The following is a 15748-nucleotide window of genomic DNA, read 5'->3' on the forward strand; positions in this document are numbered from 1 at the left end:
TGTGGATTTTTATGAGGGAAAAGATTATCAGCAGTTTTTATCATGGCATCTGATAAAGCATCAGCACAAGCCTGTTCATTCCCACTTTGAATTTCAGGAAGGCTAGAAACGATTTTATCCAAATGTTCCCTATACGTATGCCAGTTTATATCGGTTAGTTTATACTTCAACCGCGGAGGGCGACTGGAATAAGATTTTTGGCTGGATGGAAATTTTAAAACTATGGGAAAATGATCACTACCATAAGTAGAAGGCATAACTTCCCAACTCAAATGCGAGGCTAGTTTATTAGTGCATAGTGACAGATCAGGTGCACTGGCACCTTCATTTGGAGATGTGCGTCGAGTAGGCGACCCAGTGTTTAAAATACAAAGATTAATATTATCTAACATATCTAATAAAGTACTACCATAACTATTTGTTGTAGCACTACCCCATACTTCATGTTGACAATTAAAATCCCCTAAAACTATAAATGGTTTGGGTAGAAGAGATAAAATATTTACAAGTTCGTTAAAGATTGAAGAAGAAGGACGAGGAATATATACAGAAACGAAACATATACTATCTACAACAGCTGCAATTATGGAGAATGAATTATTATGAGATGGGAGTGAGAAAAGTGAAAATGAATGATGATGTCTGATGAGTAAGGCTACACCGCCATACCCATCAGAACGGTCTTCCCTAAGACAGGCGTACCCAGGGATCTTAAACACAGACCCTGGTTTAAGCCATGTCTCTTGTAGGGCAATAACTATAGGTTTTAAATTATTGACAAGATGTATTATATCAGATTTTTTATTAATTGCGCTTCGACAATTCCATTGTATTGCCTTGGCTTTGTGTTCCATTATGAATATTCTTTTCAGAAACTGCATTAATTACAGTGGCAGCGATGGTCGGTGAGAGGTGTTGAGTCTGGGTTAAAGATTTAATTAGTGCTATGATTAACTCATTTACTGAGGCTGATGATAGATCATCTCTAGGGATGAGAGCACAACCATCTTTTGGTTGAGGCAGACCCCTAGCGAGTTCTTGATGGAATTGCTGATCATAACCTTTTGAAAACTGAGGGGGGGAACGAGGCTTAATAAATACAGTTTTTTTATAAGATGTTTTATTTTTTGTTGGAGAGTAATCCTGAGGAACAGAAGCATTTATATTGCTTGAAACTGTGGGAGAGGAAAGCAAAGCATCAGCATAAGAAATTTTGGAAATTGTGGGGTGAAGTTTTGAGGCTTCAGCATATGATATGCAGGATTTGGCCATAGATTCTTTTATGTTTTTCTGCCTCTCATATTCTAAACATTTCCTGCTAGTGGCCTCATGGAAACCTTTGCAGAGACAGCAATTCAAATTATCCTCAGAGATGGTGCACCCATCCCCAGAGTGACCTTGACCACATTTGTAGCATCTAGGGGTAGATCTACACTGACTTTTAACGTGCCCATATCTACAACAATTATAGCACTGAATAGTAGGGTAAATGTAAAGGTCAACAGCTAAAGAAGTGTAGCACATATAGACCCGCTTTGGTAAAACTTGGCCATCAAAAGTTAATATAACAGTTTCAGTGTTTTTGAACTCGGATTTGCCATCTACAACAGTCTTTCGTTTAATCCTCCTCAATTTTAAAATTTTTCCACAACCAATTGGGACTGAAATATTTTCGAGGACATCATCATCGGACCACTCCATGGGAACGCCTCTAACGACGCCCATGCGGGTCACCGAGAAAGTTGGAATGAAAGCTTTGAAATGTTCTTTTTCTAATAAGCTATTGGTAATAAAAGAGTTGGCGTCTAAGTATGTAGTAAAGGAAACAACCAGACGATTGCGACCAATTTTTTTTAAACTTCCGTTTACTATACCTTTAAAAGAATTCCTCCTTAAAAACCTGCCAAATGAAATTGGGTTTAAGTAGCTATTATCGTTGGGAGCAGTTTGCTCTCTCTGTATATGTACAAGAAATGGTGCCGCATCGGAAGAATTGTATACCAATCTGGCTACCGAAACCGGTTTTTGTGGAGATTCATTTGGTTTATTAACATGAGAACTAACAACAGACGCGCTATTTAAAGGATCAGTTTCCATGTCCGCCACGCCACAACTGCAGTCGGACTGAGTTTTCGCGCCATTTTTGCGCCTCTTTTTATTGCATTGTTTGCAAAGGCTGCGTGAGGATACCCTCTTCCTCTTTGTATTAGTAGTACTGACGGCGGAGCCATCAGTGTCTACTCCGGTGTCGTTGTTCGAAACTGTTACATAATGCCCAACTTCGGGCGGCAATGTTCCTCCGGGGTCATCCGGAAAAAACTAAATAAAAAACTTACCAAACAGAATTAACACTAACACTATAACTAAACTACAAAATATTACGATAGAATATATACAAAAACTTAATCTAATCCAATATAAAAATTATTTTTCAACTTGAGCAAAAGAAAACACGTCCGCCAAAGTTCAGGTTTCCCGCGCTTTTTTCTATATGCTCATTACGCGCCAAGAATGTTCAGGGTTACCGCTAGAAAATAAAAAAAAGCAAAATAAAAATTTATAGGTATTAAATTGGTTGCCATAGACATAATATTATAGTAAACAGGACTGCGCATATAAACCCAAAAAACGAGCCGAGTGAAACAGTTAGTACGGAGGCTGTCTGTCCCTTTCTAATAGGGTGATTATGAGATTAAGCTATGTGAGACAAATCCGAATTTGCTAAGATTATTAAACACAGATTAGTATTGAAGTTCTAACTTACGCAGTTTGTGACCTTAAGATACTAATAAAGGCTTTTAATAATTAGCGGAAATTAGCAGTATAAAAGCAGGAAGATTCGAAGTGAAGACTGTTTTTTTTTGTATTTCTACTTCATATATAGACTGCTGAGCCATTTATGTCGCCTATGCATGCCTATGCCTATGCATAATACACAGAGGCAAATCCGAGCCGAGAGGGATAATTAGAACGGAGGCCGTTTGTCTCTTTCTAACACCTTGCCAGCATAAAAAAATGTTGTGATCAACAGTTTTTTTTGCCCAAAAAAACAATTGAATCACTTATATTTTCATCTTATTTGAACAATTTTAAGTCAACAAATTAATAACAATCGCATTAATTTATTCGTATTTAATCTTAAAACATAAACAACATAAATTTTTATTTTGCTTTTTTTTATTTTCTATCGGTAACCCTGAACATTCTTGGCGCATAATCAGCATTTAAAATTTTGTTTATATTTTTTTGTATTAAATCAATTTAAACTATTAAAATGGTGAAAAAGTGTTGCTTTTATACTTGTGAAAGTGAATCCTATGTTGGTTGCAATATATCGTTCCACCGGTAAGCTAATAATAACATTTTCGTAAATCAAACAACTAGGGTGCCCATGAATTCTTGTAATGAGTCAAAATATGGGTGATGGATTTTAAAAATGTTGTACTATTGTTATAGCTTCCCAAATGTAGAAAGTCGATATAAATGGCTCAGCAGTCTATTTGTGAAGCAAAAATACAAAAAAATCAGTGTGCACTTCGTATCTTCCTGTTTTTATTACTGCTAATTCCCGCTAAATTATTAAAAGCCTATATTAAGGTCACAAACTGCGTAAGTTAAAACTTCAATACCAATCTGTGTTTAATAATCTTAGCACACTCGGGTTGGTCTCACATAGCTTAATCTCATAGTCACCCTATTAGAAAGAGACAGACGGCCTCCGTACTAACTGTTTCACTCGGCTCGTTTTTTGGTTAAAAATACGCAGTCCTGTTTACTATATTATGTCTATGTAAACTGCCTCGTTGGTCTAGCTGTCGCAAGTGCGGCTGCTAAGCACGAGGTCTCGGGTTCGATTCCCGAGTCGGGCCGAAATCGCCTTGTGGGTTTTAGAAGACTTTCACAAAAGCAGCCCGGAGCCTGGAAGCTGGTGATTGATACACCCGTGCATCGGAGAGCACGTAAATGTCGGTCCTGCGCCTGATCTCTCTCCGGTCGTGTCGGATTACCGTCCCATCGGGCTATGAGAGTTAAGGAATAGTGAGTGCACCTGTGTCTGCGCAAATGCTCGTGCACTATAATATGTCCTGCGTAGTTGGCTAATCTCCTTACATGAGAACAGCCGCCGTAGCCGATAATCGGCTAGGAGGACATCATCATTATGTCTATGGCCATATCTGGCCATATCCGCCATTTAATTAACTACATGTCATGGTAGTTGTGCTGTCAAATAGGTGCTCTTCGTGACTTATTTTTGCTATTTTATAGAAAATCACTCGTGTTTACTTTTATGACTTTACTATTATTTCAATAGTGAAATAATCAACGATTATTATACGAACGAATATTATACGTGTTGTATCGTGAAGTGTGGTGCAAGTAAGCACAAAAATCAAGCTGGATTGTCTTTACACAGGTTAGTAACCAGTTTTTGCTAGATTCTACATAAACTAATTCACATTGGATAAAAAATATGTTACGGAAACATGAATTGATGGTGAAAGTACTTATATTTAAGTTTATTTCTGTATAAAAAGCTATATTTAGAAATAAATGTTGTTTACAATAACATGTCATATTGGCATAGTGCTGTACAGTTGTCTTAACTGTATCGATATAATATCCACTTTTATAATTCAGCTTTTACTAATTTTAACAACAGAAGTTACTGTTCCCAAGACACTGAGCCCTCAAAGTTGTGTATTACGTTGAATAGAACATCTCTATTGTGTTATTTAGTTAAGTACTATCTTTTCATCGCGGTTTTACTCGCGTTCCTACAGATCTAATTCCCGTACCCGAACAGTAATAGCCTATGCCTACCGGGTAAAGTGTAGCTTCCCAACAGTGAAAGAATTTTTCAAATCGGTCAACTTGTTTCGGAGCCTATTCAATCCAAACAAATAATCAAAGTATAGATAAGTTCAAGTTTTGATGTTCTCTAATTAAAAAACATTTTTTACAGGTTTCCTATACGAAATGATTTAAGGACAAAATGGTTAGAAGCTATCGGTGAGGAAAATATTAATCCCAGACATAAATATTGGTATGTCTGTTCGATTCACTTTGAAGATAGTTGTTTTAATAGAACACTGGATGTGTTAAGATTACGTGACAACTCTGTTCCCACATTATTTTTTGTAAGTCTTAAGATAGTTTTTTTTTTGTTAGACAAATCCTATGTAATTACATTATTAGTACAGTATATCTCTCCGTTCAATCGTTATTAAAGGAATATCCTTTTTTTAGACACCCAAAGAAGGCCCCCAGGAGTCGTTGGTTTTACATGAAATTACTAACATCAGAAAGCATAATGATACTGCCACATCAACTGATGTGTTCCCATTGCCATTATCCCATGAAAATATAAAACTGTTTAACTTAAAAGTTTTTTTACTGATTTTTTACCCACCAGCTTGTACATATAATGGTATGCAGTAAAGTTATTGAGTACGATACGATTGAGTATTATTGTTATCAGTTAAGCTAATGTGATAGTTCTGTGACGAACGAATTAATTATACTCTGTTGTATTTCTGCACCCAGTAAGACTCGTACGTACTCGTAACTAGAATACGATATCGATACTTGTTGAATCCTGTAGCGGTACAACCCTAGCAATGGCAGCCATTTTAGTTGCTACTGCAGATTGTAGGTATGCACGTTTTTTTCGTAGGTATTTCCAGTCCCTATATTATATTGTCTATGGTTAGTGCAGTCCTGTTGGCATGCTACGTCTATGAGTATTGTTTAAACATTTCGCTTGCTTGACACACATAGACATAATATTAGTAAACAGGACTGCGCACCTTTAGCCAAAAAACGAGCCGAGTGAAACAGTTAGTACCGAGGCCGTCTGTCCCTTTCTAATAGGGTGACTATGAGATTAAGCTAGGTGAGACAAATACGAATTTGCTAAGATTATTAAACACAGATTGGTATTGAAATTTTAACTTACGCAGTTTGTGACCTTAAAATACTAATATAGGCTTTTAATCATTAGCGGGAATTAGCAGTATAAAAGCAGGGAGATTCGAAGTGAAGACTATTTTTTTTTGTATTTTTGCTTAACATATAGACTGCTGAGCCGTTTATGTCGCCTTTCTTCATTTTTTGGGAAGCTATAACAATAGTACAACAGTTTTAATATCCATCACCCATATTTTGACTCATTACAAGAATTCATGGGCACCCTAGTTGTTTGATTTACGAAAATGTTATTATTAGCTAACCTGTGGAACGATATATTGCAACCACCATAGGATTCAGTTTTACAAGTATAAACGCAACACTTTTTCACCATTTTAATAGTTTAAATTGATTTAATACAAAAAATATAAATAAAATTTTAAATGCTGATTACGCGCCAAGAATGTTCAGGGTTACCGCTAGAAAATAAAAAAAAGCAAAATAAAAATTTATGTTGTTTATGTTTTAAGAATAAATACGAATAAATTAATGCGATTGTTATTAATTTGTTGACTTACAATTGTTAAAATAAGATAAAAATATAAGTGATTCAATTGTTTTTTTGGGAAGATAAAACTGTTGATCACAACATTTTTTTATGCTGGCAAGGTGTTAGAAAGAGACAAACGGCCTCCGTTCTAACTATCCCTCTCGGCTCGGATTTGCCTCTGATTATTATGCAACCAATTTAGTACCTTGTTGCGTTAGAATAGAGTTCATTTTCGTAAATATATATTTTGAGCGTGCGCAATCTTGACTAGTATATTACATCTATGTTGACACATGACTCATGACAAGACGTCATGACAAATGTCTCATGTCATAGGGTTTCGGGTTATCGAATGGGTTTCGGTTTCGCTACTTTTCAGGCTGTTTCATTCATGTCTCTATGGTTTCAGTTTTCTATAAATCTATAAAATGTCAAATGCTTCAGTCAGTTATCAAATTGAAATGAGGTTCTGTGTGTGTTCTGTCTTTGAGGTCTGAGGGCAGCGTACGGAAAACTGTAGTGTCAAGCATTTGTTCACTGTTTTATCATAATGTGAGAGTCTCTACTTTTTAAGCGTGTTGTGAATTAGTACTACGAGAATCACACGAGAACATAAACATGAAGGACACCAAAGAGAGGACGATGTCTGGCAGCAGCACAATGCTGTGTAATGATTATACGGCTGCTTTCAGCTCTATAAATGAAAGGCCGGTGGACGATATATCTTTAGAATTTTTTTATAAACCACATACTATTACGTTGTTGGCAGTATCGATTGCATCAGTAATCTACACAGCATTTGTAAGGTACCTGTACTTTATAACTTATTTGCGATGATGTAACCACATTTTTGATTCAACAAGTTTGTTTTTCCTCATACTTCAATTTTTTATGTCTAAACAGCCGCAGGGATCGATTGTTTATTAAATAATGTTTATAAGGTTAATATGATTGTTTGTAAGGTTAAGCAATGCTTGGCTCCATTAGTTTGTGGATGAGGTGGATCTTGTCTTGAGAAGTTTTTGTTTGTGAAGGCACAGTAAATTTGTATTGATTATTCACATAATTCTTAAAAACTAAAAAAATAAATTTTTACTTTTAAGTTTTACTTTTGACCTGCAACAAATTCAATATGTAATTGAAGTTAAAAACTTGGTAAATGTCCCCGTGCATGCCCCCAATTCCATTTGATCTATCTGGTAATAATTGTTATTTTCTATCCCTCATATAAATCCATTTGCCACTCTGAACAAAAGCTTTTCCAAATGCTCATGTCCTTCTGTTAGTTTGGTGCTTACTGTACATTATTTATGATCATATGAAGCTCTGGCGGAATACTTGTTATGAATAAGACGGATACACTAGTTAATACCACAAAACATTGTTTCAGAGACGAATCCAGTATTCAGGACAATATATGGTCAGGAATTTGCTGCGTAGTATTTTTTTTCCTCATAGTATCGGTTCTCACATTTCCTAATGGACCCTTTACAAGACCACATCCAGCCGTTTGGAGAATTGTATTTGGCACATCAGTGCTGTACCTGTTGGCACTTTTATTTCTATTATTTCAAAGTTATTCTACAGTCTATGAAATAATGTATTGGATTGATCCAAATCTACGCAATTTTCACATTGATATGGATAAGGTATGTTAAAACTGTTTTAGATCGTCTGTTTTTTTTTGTTTTAAAATATGTACCAGTTCAGTCACCTTAGAAAGTTGGTGAACTTAATAGTTTTCAACATGCTTATTTTTGGTGTTCTTGTTGCCTTGCATCATGCTCCAACCACTTTCTGTACTTGCCTCAAAAAATTTTTTTTTTATTATTTATTACCAAAAGTAGTAGATGTAATTCTCTACAATATTGATAGACATAGAAAGGTGAAACCTCATGGGTAATTAGACATTTTCGAAAATCAATTTTTGTCTCAAATCAGGCCTCAAATTTTACTAGCCTTTCATACTATATCTATGCAGGTTGATAAGATTAAATGTTGTTAAAGTGAATATTAGTGAGGTAAACCATTATCTAGCAAAGCAAAATAGTGATTGTAATTATGTTTAGAAATCAGGTACTCTCACTAATTACTGTGTAATTGTTTTAATGAAGCTGTGTTGTTAGGGAACAGATCATTTTGTGTTAACTTAACTGAACTTGTTACAATATGTAGGTTTCAAGAAAACTTAGAGTACCAAATGTAAGACTGTACTGCTTGTAGATAAGAAGCACCAAGAACATCAAACCTTGTTATTTCTTTTAAAAATAACTTATTCTGAAAAAAATAAGCAACTCACCATCAAGTTAGCAGCTTGTACCTACTTACATACATAATATTGAAGTTTGTAAGAAACCATTAAATCACCTGTCTACAGGAGGCAACACTGGGTGGGTTTTTAGCCGGTAAGAGTCCGGCACACCCCATCCACCGACACCAGGTGGAGGGAAGTCAATGCGGGTTTTCCCCCTGTCAAAAAAAAGACCTGTCTAGATTTATAATTGAAAGAACGACCACATACACAGCACCATTCAGTTAAATCAGTCTTAAAGAACTGGTATAGGAAAACAGACCCTTTTAATTCTATCAGACATGCCCTTTGATTGAACAACGCCATTCAATCAGACGTCTGTACGTCCTTTAACTTATGTCTTGAATGAAACATTCAATACTAAACTAGATGACACTTAGCCATCTGATTTGTTCAACATTACAACTAGGCAAGTGGTGTTTAGGTTTTTTAAAATCGCCTATAAAAGGGGCAAAAAAACTTTTTGGCCCCTAAGAGCCGAATTAGACGTACGAAAACACTGCAATGTATGTATATGCCTACAAGAAAAATATTTTGCAATTTAAATCGCAAAAATCATTGTGCCATCTTCAATAGTGACTGTACACAGTCTACACAGTTTTTTTTTTTAAACATAAGTGAGTTGGCTATACACGTTTCTAACACTCGTAGATTAAGCCTTGCGTTGATGTCCGCCAGTCAGCTTCCTTTTACCTATATTTGATAGATGTATGAATAGTTTATACCTACAAATATATTTATTTCAATTTTATATTTTTCAGGAGTATGCGGTGAATTGTTCAGATGTAAGCTTGGCGAAAGTTTGGTCTCATGTAGACGTATTTGCTTGGGGACACTTTTTAGGGTGGCTGTTTAAAGCCATATTATTCAGGCATGCAGGATTATTATGGGCTATTTCTATAATGTGGGAAATAACCGAAATAGCGTTTGCACATCTGCTTCCTAACTTCTTAGAATGTTGGTGGGATTCGGTTATCTTAGATGTATTAATTTGCAATGGTCTAGGAATATGGTGTGGGCTTAAGATTTGTAAAGCCTTAGAAATGAGAGAATACAAGTGGGTCAGTATAAGGTAAGTTTGTGTATATAAATATCGGTCACTAGTTTTGGCCCACGGTCTTCATACCTACATGTTTTATCTCGATATTATCTAATAATTTATGCCATGATGGTTTTGAAGTAATTTTGACATGGCATCATTTCAAAATTTTTAATTTATTTGACAATTCGAATTACAATGTAAATCTGGACCTAAACAACTATTCGGTAGTAATCTACTTTGTTTATGTGATATCAGATGTTGTTCAAACGATTGAATAGCTAGTAACTTCTTTCTAATTCAATATTAAAAATTTGCACGACTCGCCATCTTGCAATCAAATCAATGCCGATTACTGCGCGTTACAGTGGGGCGTTTCACAAAAATGATACTCGAGTTCATACGTTGGGTGATGATCCCTTTCCGAATTGATATGTGTGCTACTACTAAAAAATACTACTACTAGTACTAGTAGTACTAGTAGTAGTACTAGTAGTACTAGTAGTACTAGTAGTAGTACTAGTAGTACTAGTAGTAGTAGTACTAGTAGTACTAGTAGTAGTACTAGTAGTACTAGTAGTAGTACTAGTAGTACTAGTAGTAGTAGTACTAGTAGTAGTAGTACTAGTAGTAGTACTAGTAGTACTAGTAGTAGTACTACTAGTACTAGTAGTAGTACTAGTAGTACTAGTAGTAGTAGTACTAGTAGTACTAGTAGTAGTACTAGTAGTACTAGTAGTAGTACTAGTAGTACTAGTAGTAGTAGTACTAGTAGTAGTAGTACTAGTAGTACTAGTAGTAGTACTAGTAGTACTAGTAGTAGTACTACTAGTACTAGTAGTACTTTTGGTAGGTACTGAACCATCAAACGTCGCCTCGACAAGATTTTTTCGGTTCATAAGTGTGAATGTAAACGTCTAGCGTCACTTTTGGCTTCTCGCGTTATTAAAGTGTCATTATCTTGTCTTCAGGGATTTAAACAGTGTATCAGCCTTAAATAAATGAATTCAGCTTTACTAACTTTGGACATAACGCCAATTTGATAATTTTAGTTTTTAATAACTGTTAGCTTTTTTGTATCGATTCTTGAAATGTTTTATTGGTAGACCGACAACAAAGATAGTTTTTGCAACAAAAAATACATTTTTGTATAATTTCAGGGACATTTCTTCAACTACTGGAAAGATAAAGCGAGCGATACTGCAATTTACTCCTGTACAATGGACACCAGTCCGATGGTTGGATCCTACAAGCACATATATGAGATTCTGTGCATTGAGCCAGTTGGTGGTATTTTGGCAAATTTCTGAGTTGAATACGTTTTTCCTAAAACATATATTTGAGATGCCACCTTCGCATCCACTGGTCATTGCGAGACTTTGTCTCATAGGTGTCATTGTGGCCCCGTCTGTAAGGTAGGTTACATTATGTGTTGCCTTTAAATATGAAAGCGTTTTATCCCACTTAAGCCGGTGAGCCATACCTACAAGTGTGTGGGTCCCACAATTTTTTACAACTTTGTCACTGGTGACGGGTAGTCTGAAGCCAGAAAGTCTGACAATGAGGTCCTTATCTATACTTAATTATACCACTATCGCGTTATGATGAGTTCCCTGACAGTTCATACTGTAATGGTTATAGTAGTGTGTGACCTAATCTAACCTAACGATTTAATCCATTATTTAATAATATCGAATCGGCAGGTAAAGAAAGTGGAACCGGAACATTGCGCCAACCAAGCCCTCTATAACTATGCATATATGTATAATCAGTGGTATAGACATTATAGTCAAAGATTTGTGCACAAATGCCAAATTTCCTCTTTTCTCTTTTTCAAATCCTATTACCTACCTACCTAGTAGGAACGCAAAAAAGAAAATTACTCATTAGCACTTTCATGAAATTCTGTGAAAAGTCAAAACAGTATAGCAGTCTCAAAGAGATTGCGATGCTGTGTAAATAGGATTATTACCTACGTTCAATTTTACTGTTAATGTAATTAATTTGATACATAGTTTAAATTTTTCCCTTTTTTATTATTTTTGTAAATATGTACGTATGTAGTTGTAGGAATGTACATGTCATTCTAAATAAAATAACATAACAAGAACAAAAAAAAAACACTCATTGCCGAATGAGAGGTGGCCGCTGTAGGTACTCTTGACCGATTTTTTTAGATTCAATAGAAATTGACGTAGTTCGCTTCATGTACGTATCATGCCATGTACATTAGTAACAATTAATATTTATGTAGTTTATAAAAATATGAAACAAACATTTTACTGGGTAATTAACGAAGAGACAATGTTTTTAAATAGTTTTATGTTTATTATTTTTGCTGGTTTATTGTTTATTACTCTAAAGCAGTATTCGCAGCAGAGAAAAATTCGGCGTCTCAGGGCACTCATCATAACACGAAAGAAGTATCTTGTGAATTACTTCAATATAAATGAAATTAATGTGTATTTCAGACAATACTACACCTACGTAACGGATCCGAACTGCAAGCGAGTTGGAACACAATGTTGGGTTTATGGAGCCATCATGGTCACGGAATCTATGTTGTGTATTAAAAATGGCAAAGAACTGTTTGGCCAAGCTCAAGTGTGCAATGTGATTGTTTGGCTAGTCATTCAAATTTTAGTGTCAATCGGCTGTGTTTATGGTGTAGTGCTCTATCACAGATATTTTGAGGTAAGCAACTCATATTTATATCATAGTTCTATAAGCTAGGGTATGATCTTCTAGCCTTCATCAATAATAAAACGTCAATTCGTATCACAATAACTTCTTGTATTCACTTTTAAAATATAATTTTTAATACAATCGTAAGAAAACATATAGTTACCGGCACGGATATTGAGCTCTCGGCGGAAGAGTGGGGATCGCTTTGCGCACCCGTACGCATAAGGCAATAAGGCATTAAATTGCTTCTGCGCAGGTGAAGGTCATGGCTCGATATCCGTGCCGATAACTTTAGTTTATCAGTCAACGAAGAAAGCGCGCGCTCCATCTGTCAAAATCTTCATAGGGTTGTCATCACGGTGGCAGCAGTGTTGCCCGTATAAAATAAAAGGATCTAACAGTTCCCGATAAGGTAATAGCGGCTCAAAACTTACTTCCGAGTTGAGCTATAAGCCTTGGCCCCTTGTACTTGCGTTGAAAAATACTTAGTAAGTAGGTATAATAAGCATAAAAAACCAGGTTCCGTAGTTTTTCTTCCTCCACAATGATTGTGCACGCACAACTGTCAGAATCAATCGCAGCGACCGCGGCAAAAAATACATACATCTAACGAATGGGATTTTTTTTATGAAATCTTATAAAACTTCGCACACTCCTCCGAATCTGAATGCCATCAGATTGGAGCATCTCGACGGCTCCTAAGTATACTGAGTCAACTAACAAATTTTGCGAATTGCACTTTTTTGTGTATTAACACAAATAACAATAACAATATTGTAAATACACAAAAAAGTGCGATTCGCAAAATTTGTTAGTTGACTCAGTATACTTAGGAGCCGTCGATCTATCAAATGTGTATGACAGATTTCGGATTAGCTTAAATTCAATGCGTTAAATAGTATATTCCAACTGCCATTTATTATTTCCCGAGATTTGATCAACTACCTAGAAAATTGATCAACTTACGAGTCTTGTTATTTTTCGGTGACATATACATGTTTATCGATAAAATAATTTGTTCGGTTACATGATATCTATTAAAAATTATTTTGCTTTAAGCGCTGCATACTTGGATATATCGCCCATTGTCCATTTTTAAATACTAAACTAGCTGCCCCAACAAACTTCATTCGTTTAAAGCTTCCCTAGACCTTGACAAACATTTTAAAACCAAAATAAGCCAAATCGGTCCAACCATTCTCGAATTTTAGTGAGTCTAACGAACAGCAATTCAGATTATAGGATTTATATAAAAAAATATTTTATTTCACAACTGAGTGCTTAGTGCGAGTTTTCGTGAATTTTTTTACGGACTCACATGAGAGCGCGTATACTAAGATTTGTATGGAACAAAAACAGCTCCACCTAGTGTCAAAAATTGGAACCTGTTTTTGTTCCATACAAACAGTGTTGCCAACAGTTGTAGAAGCTTACCACCAGAGTCAACTTTTAAAACCACCAGAAAACCACTAACAAAAATTTATCCCACACTTAAAATCACCAAATTCACCACTAAAAAAATATTGTTTATATTTTATTGTAACCTAAAACAATTTAATCATCCAAAGATGTAACTCGGCAACGATAGAAAATTAAAACAGACAAAGCATTACATCTGTTTAGCAATTCATCCGACCCGATCCGAATCCTTCACAAATTATAATCGGCGTAGTAGTTTCACAAATTGTTTAGTTACGCATTTGACCAATGAATGAGTACTTAATATAATTATATAGTAGTCGTTCACCTTTTTGTTTTGTAGATGCTTTTTTGACATTCCGTGAGACTTCAAATCTCCATAGTAACTCCTTAAAGTTGTACCACAAAACTTACATTTCGCTACTTGACCCGCAGTACTTTCAACATTTCGCCACTAAATAGGGGACTTAAACCACCAGTATTAGTGGAAAATCCACTAAGTTGGCAACACTGCATACAAATCTTAGTATACGCGCTCTCACGTGAGTCCGTAAAAAAATTCACGAAAACTCGCACTAAGCACTCTGTTTATCTATTTACAGCCAAATAGTGACTCCAATGCAGAGAGCCCAAAGAAAACAGACTAAATGTAAGTAATTTATATTTTTTTTCCTACAATTTTATTCGATCTCTTCGTCTACTTGGAATAATGCCCGATTTTGTACGGAAGATTTGTCGATAGCTCGCGTTTTCGCCAGGGTGAGTCTACATGACCGTGATGATTTTGACCTTATATGATGGTAGAGACATTAAATCAAGGGAACTCCACATCGGTGTATAGAAACTACCGCGTTTTTGGGTTTATTTCATTAGTATTGATCTTTACACATATGTTACGGCTGCCGTTTCAGACCTGATAATGCAGGCAAAGTGCAGTTTAGGGAACTCCTTAACGGGAGGTAGCAGCTTCCTCAGATTGCCGGTAGCATATTCAAAATAAGCTAAACATTTCACTTTAAAAATTTGATCCATTGTAACAGCATTTGAAGCTTCCACAAATTTGAGGGTCCAAGAAACCAATTTTTTTTTAATTTACATTAATTTTTTGCTCTCATATTTTGTTTCAGAACCTAGACGTTGAATATAAGAAGAAATTCATCCATCTGTGATGTGAATGGCTCTACAATCATTCAAAAAGTCAAAATAGAGTAGTGTGCTTAGATAATTGTTTTGTGTGAGTGTGATTATAAAATAAGATATAAATTTTCTTATGAAATGCTATCGATACGCGCTGGTCGGTGTTATCCTATTCTCGAATTTTGCGCTACTTTGTGCAAATCTTTAGTTAAAATTTCGGGATTGACCCGGCAAGTTTAATGTATCTTCTGTTCTCCCCAAATAACTTTGCCGTTTGACTCCTTGCTTATTTCTACGTTTAGGTGTCGTCGAGAAGCTTTGCGTGTTGAAGTTACTACTATTGTGAAGTCACAATACTCAAAAAATATTGACAAAATACAGATGTGCAAAGTTATTTGACTTGAATTGTCCTTGTCTGATCGATGTTACCTCACCCAAACATGAGCGGGTGGCTTTTGGTGGGTATGAAAAATTTACCCGATAAAGTACTGTAGTTACTGGCATTAAAAATTGAGTCAGCGAAGTCCTTGTAGCCCCAGTCAACGTAAATAACTGAAATAGTGTTAATGTGAATTATATAGACATCTTGAGTTCACCATCATCGGGTAATATCAAAATAAATTGTACAGTCACCAAAAAGAAACGAAATTGAATGTCGTTACAAAAATGAAAAATGTTATAAAAAGAAAACAAAATGGAA

General features: G+C 35.5%; 1 protein-coding gene and 1 long non-coding RNA gene across 3 annotated transcripts; both read left to right on the forward strand.

The window, feature by feature from the left end:
* Window positions 1-4270: 4270 nt before the first annotated feature.
* LOC124645733 lies at window positions 4271-5353 on the forward strand. Its single transcript, XR_006986266.1, has 3 exons — window positions 4271-4414; window positions 4964-5138; window positions 5248-5353. It is a non-coding gene; the product is annotated as an uncharacterized LOC124645733 (long non-coding RNA).
* A 1536-nt stretch (window positions 5354-6889) lies between these two features.
* On the forward strand, window positions 6890-15182 carry LOC124645722 (phosphatidylserine synthase). 2 transcript variants are annotated; one of them, XM_047185589.1, is made up of 7 exons: window positions 6890-7263; window positions 7848-8106; window positions 9530-9840; window positions 10968-11222; window positions 12279-12501; window positions 14514-14560; window positions 15039-15182. In XM_047185589.1, the coding sequence occupies exons 1-6, from the start codon at window positions 7076-7078 to the stop codon at window positions 14556-14558; spliced, it is 1281 nt and encodes a 426-aa protein (XP_047041545.1). In that variant the 5' UTR covers window positions 6890-7075; the 3' UTR covers window positions 14559-14560; window positions 15039-15182. The 2 variants fall into 2 exon arrangements, with proteins under 2 accessions (XP_047041545.1, XP_047041546.1); XM_047185590.1 differs by lacking the exon at window positions 6890-7263 and adding an exon at window positions 7322-7398.
* The last annotated feature ends 566 nt before the right edge of the window (window positions 15183-15748 follow it).

The sequence above is a fragment of the Helicoverpa zea genome, chromosome 3 (genome assembly GCF_022581195.2).
Source record: "Helicoverpa zea isolate HzStark_Cry1AcR chromosome 3, ilHelZeax1.1, whole genome shotgun sequence".
Lineage (NCBI taxonomy): Eukaryota > Metazoa > Arthropoda > Insecta > Lepidoptera > Noctuidae > Helicoverpa > Helicoverpa zea.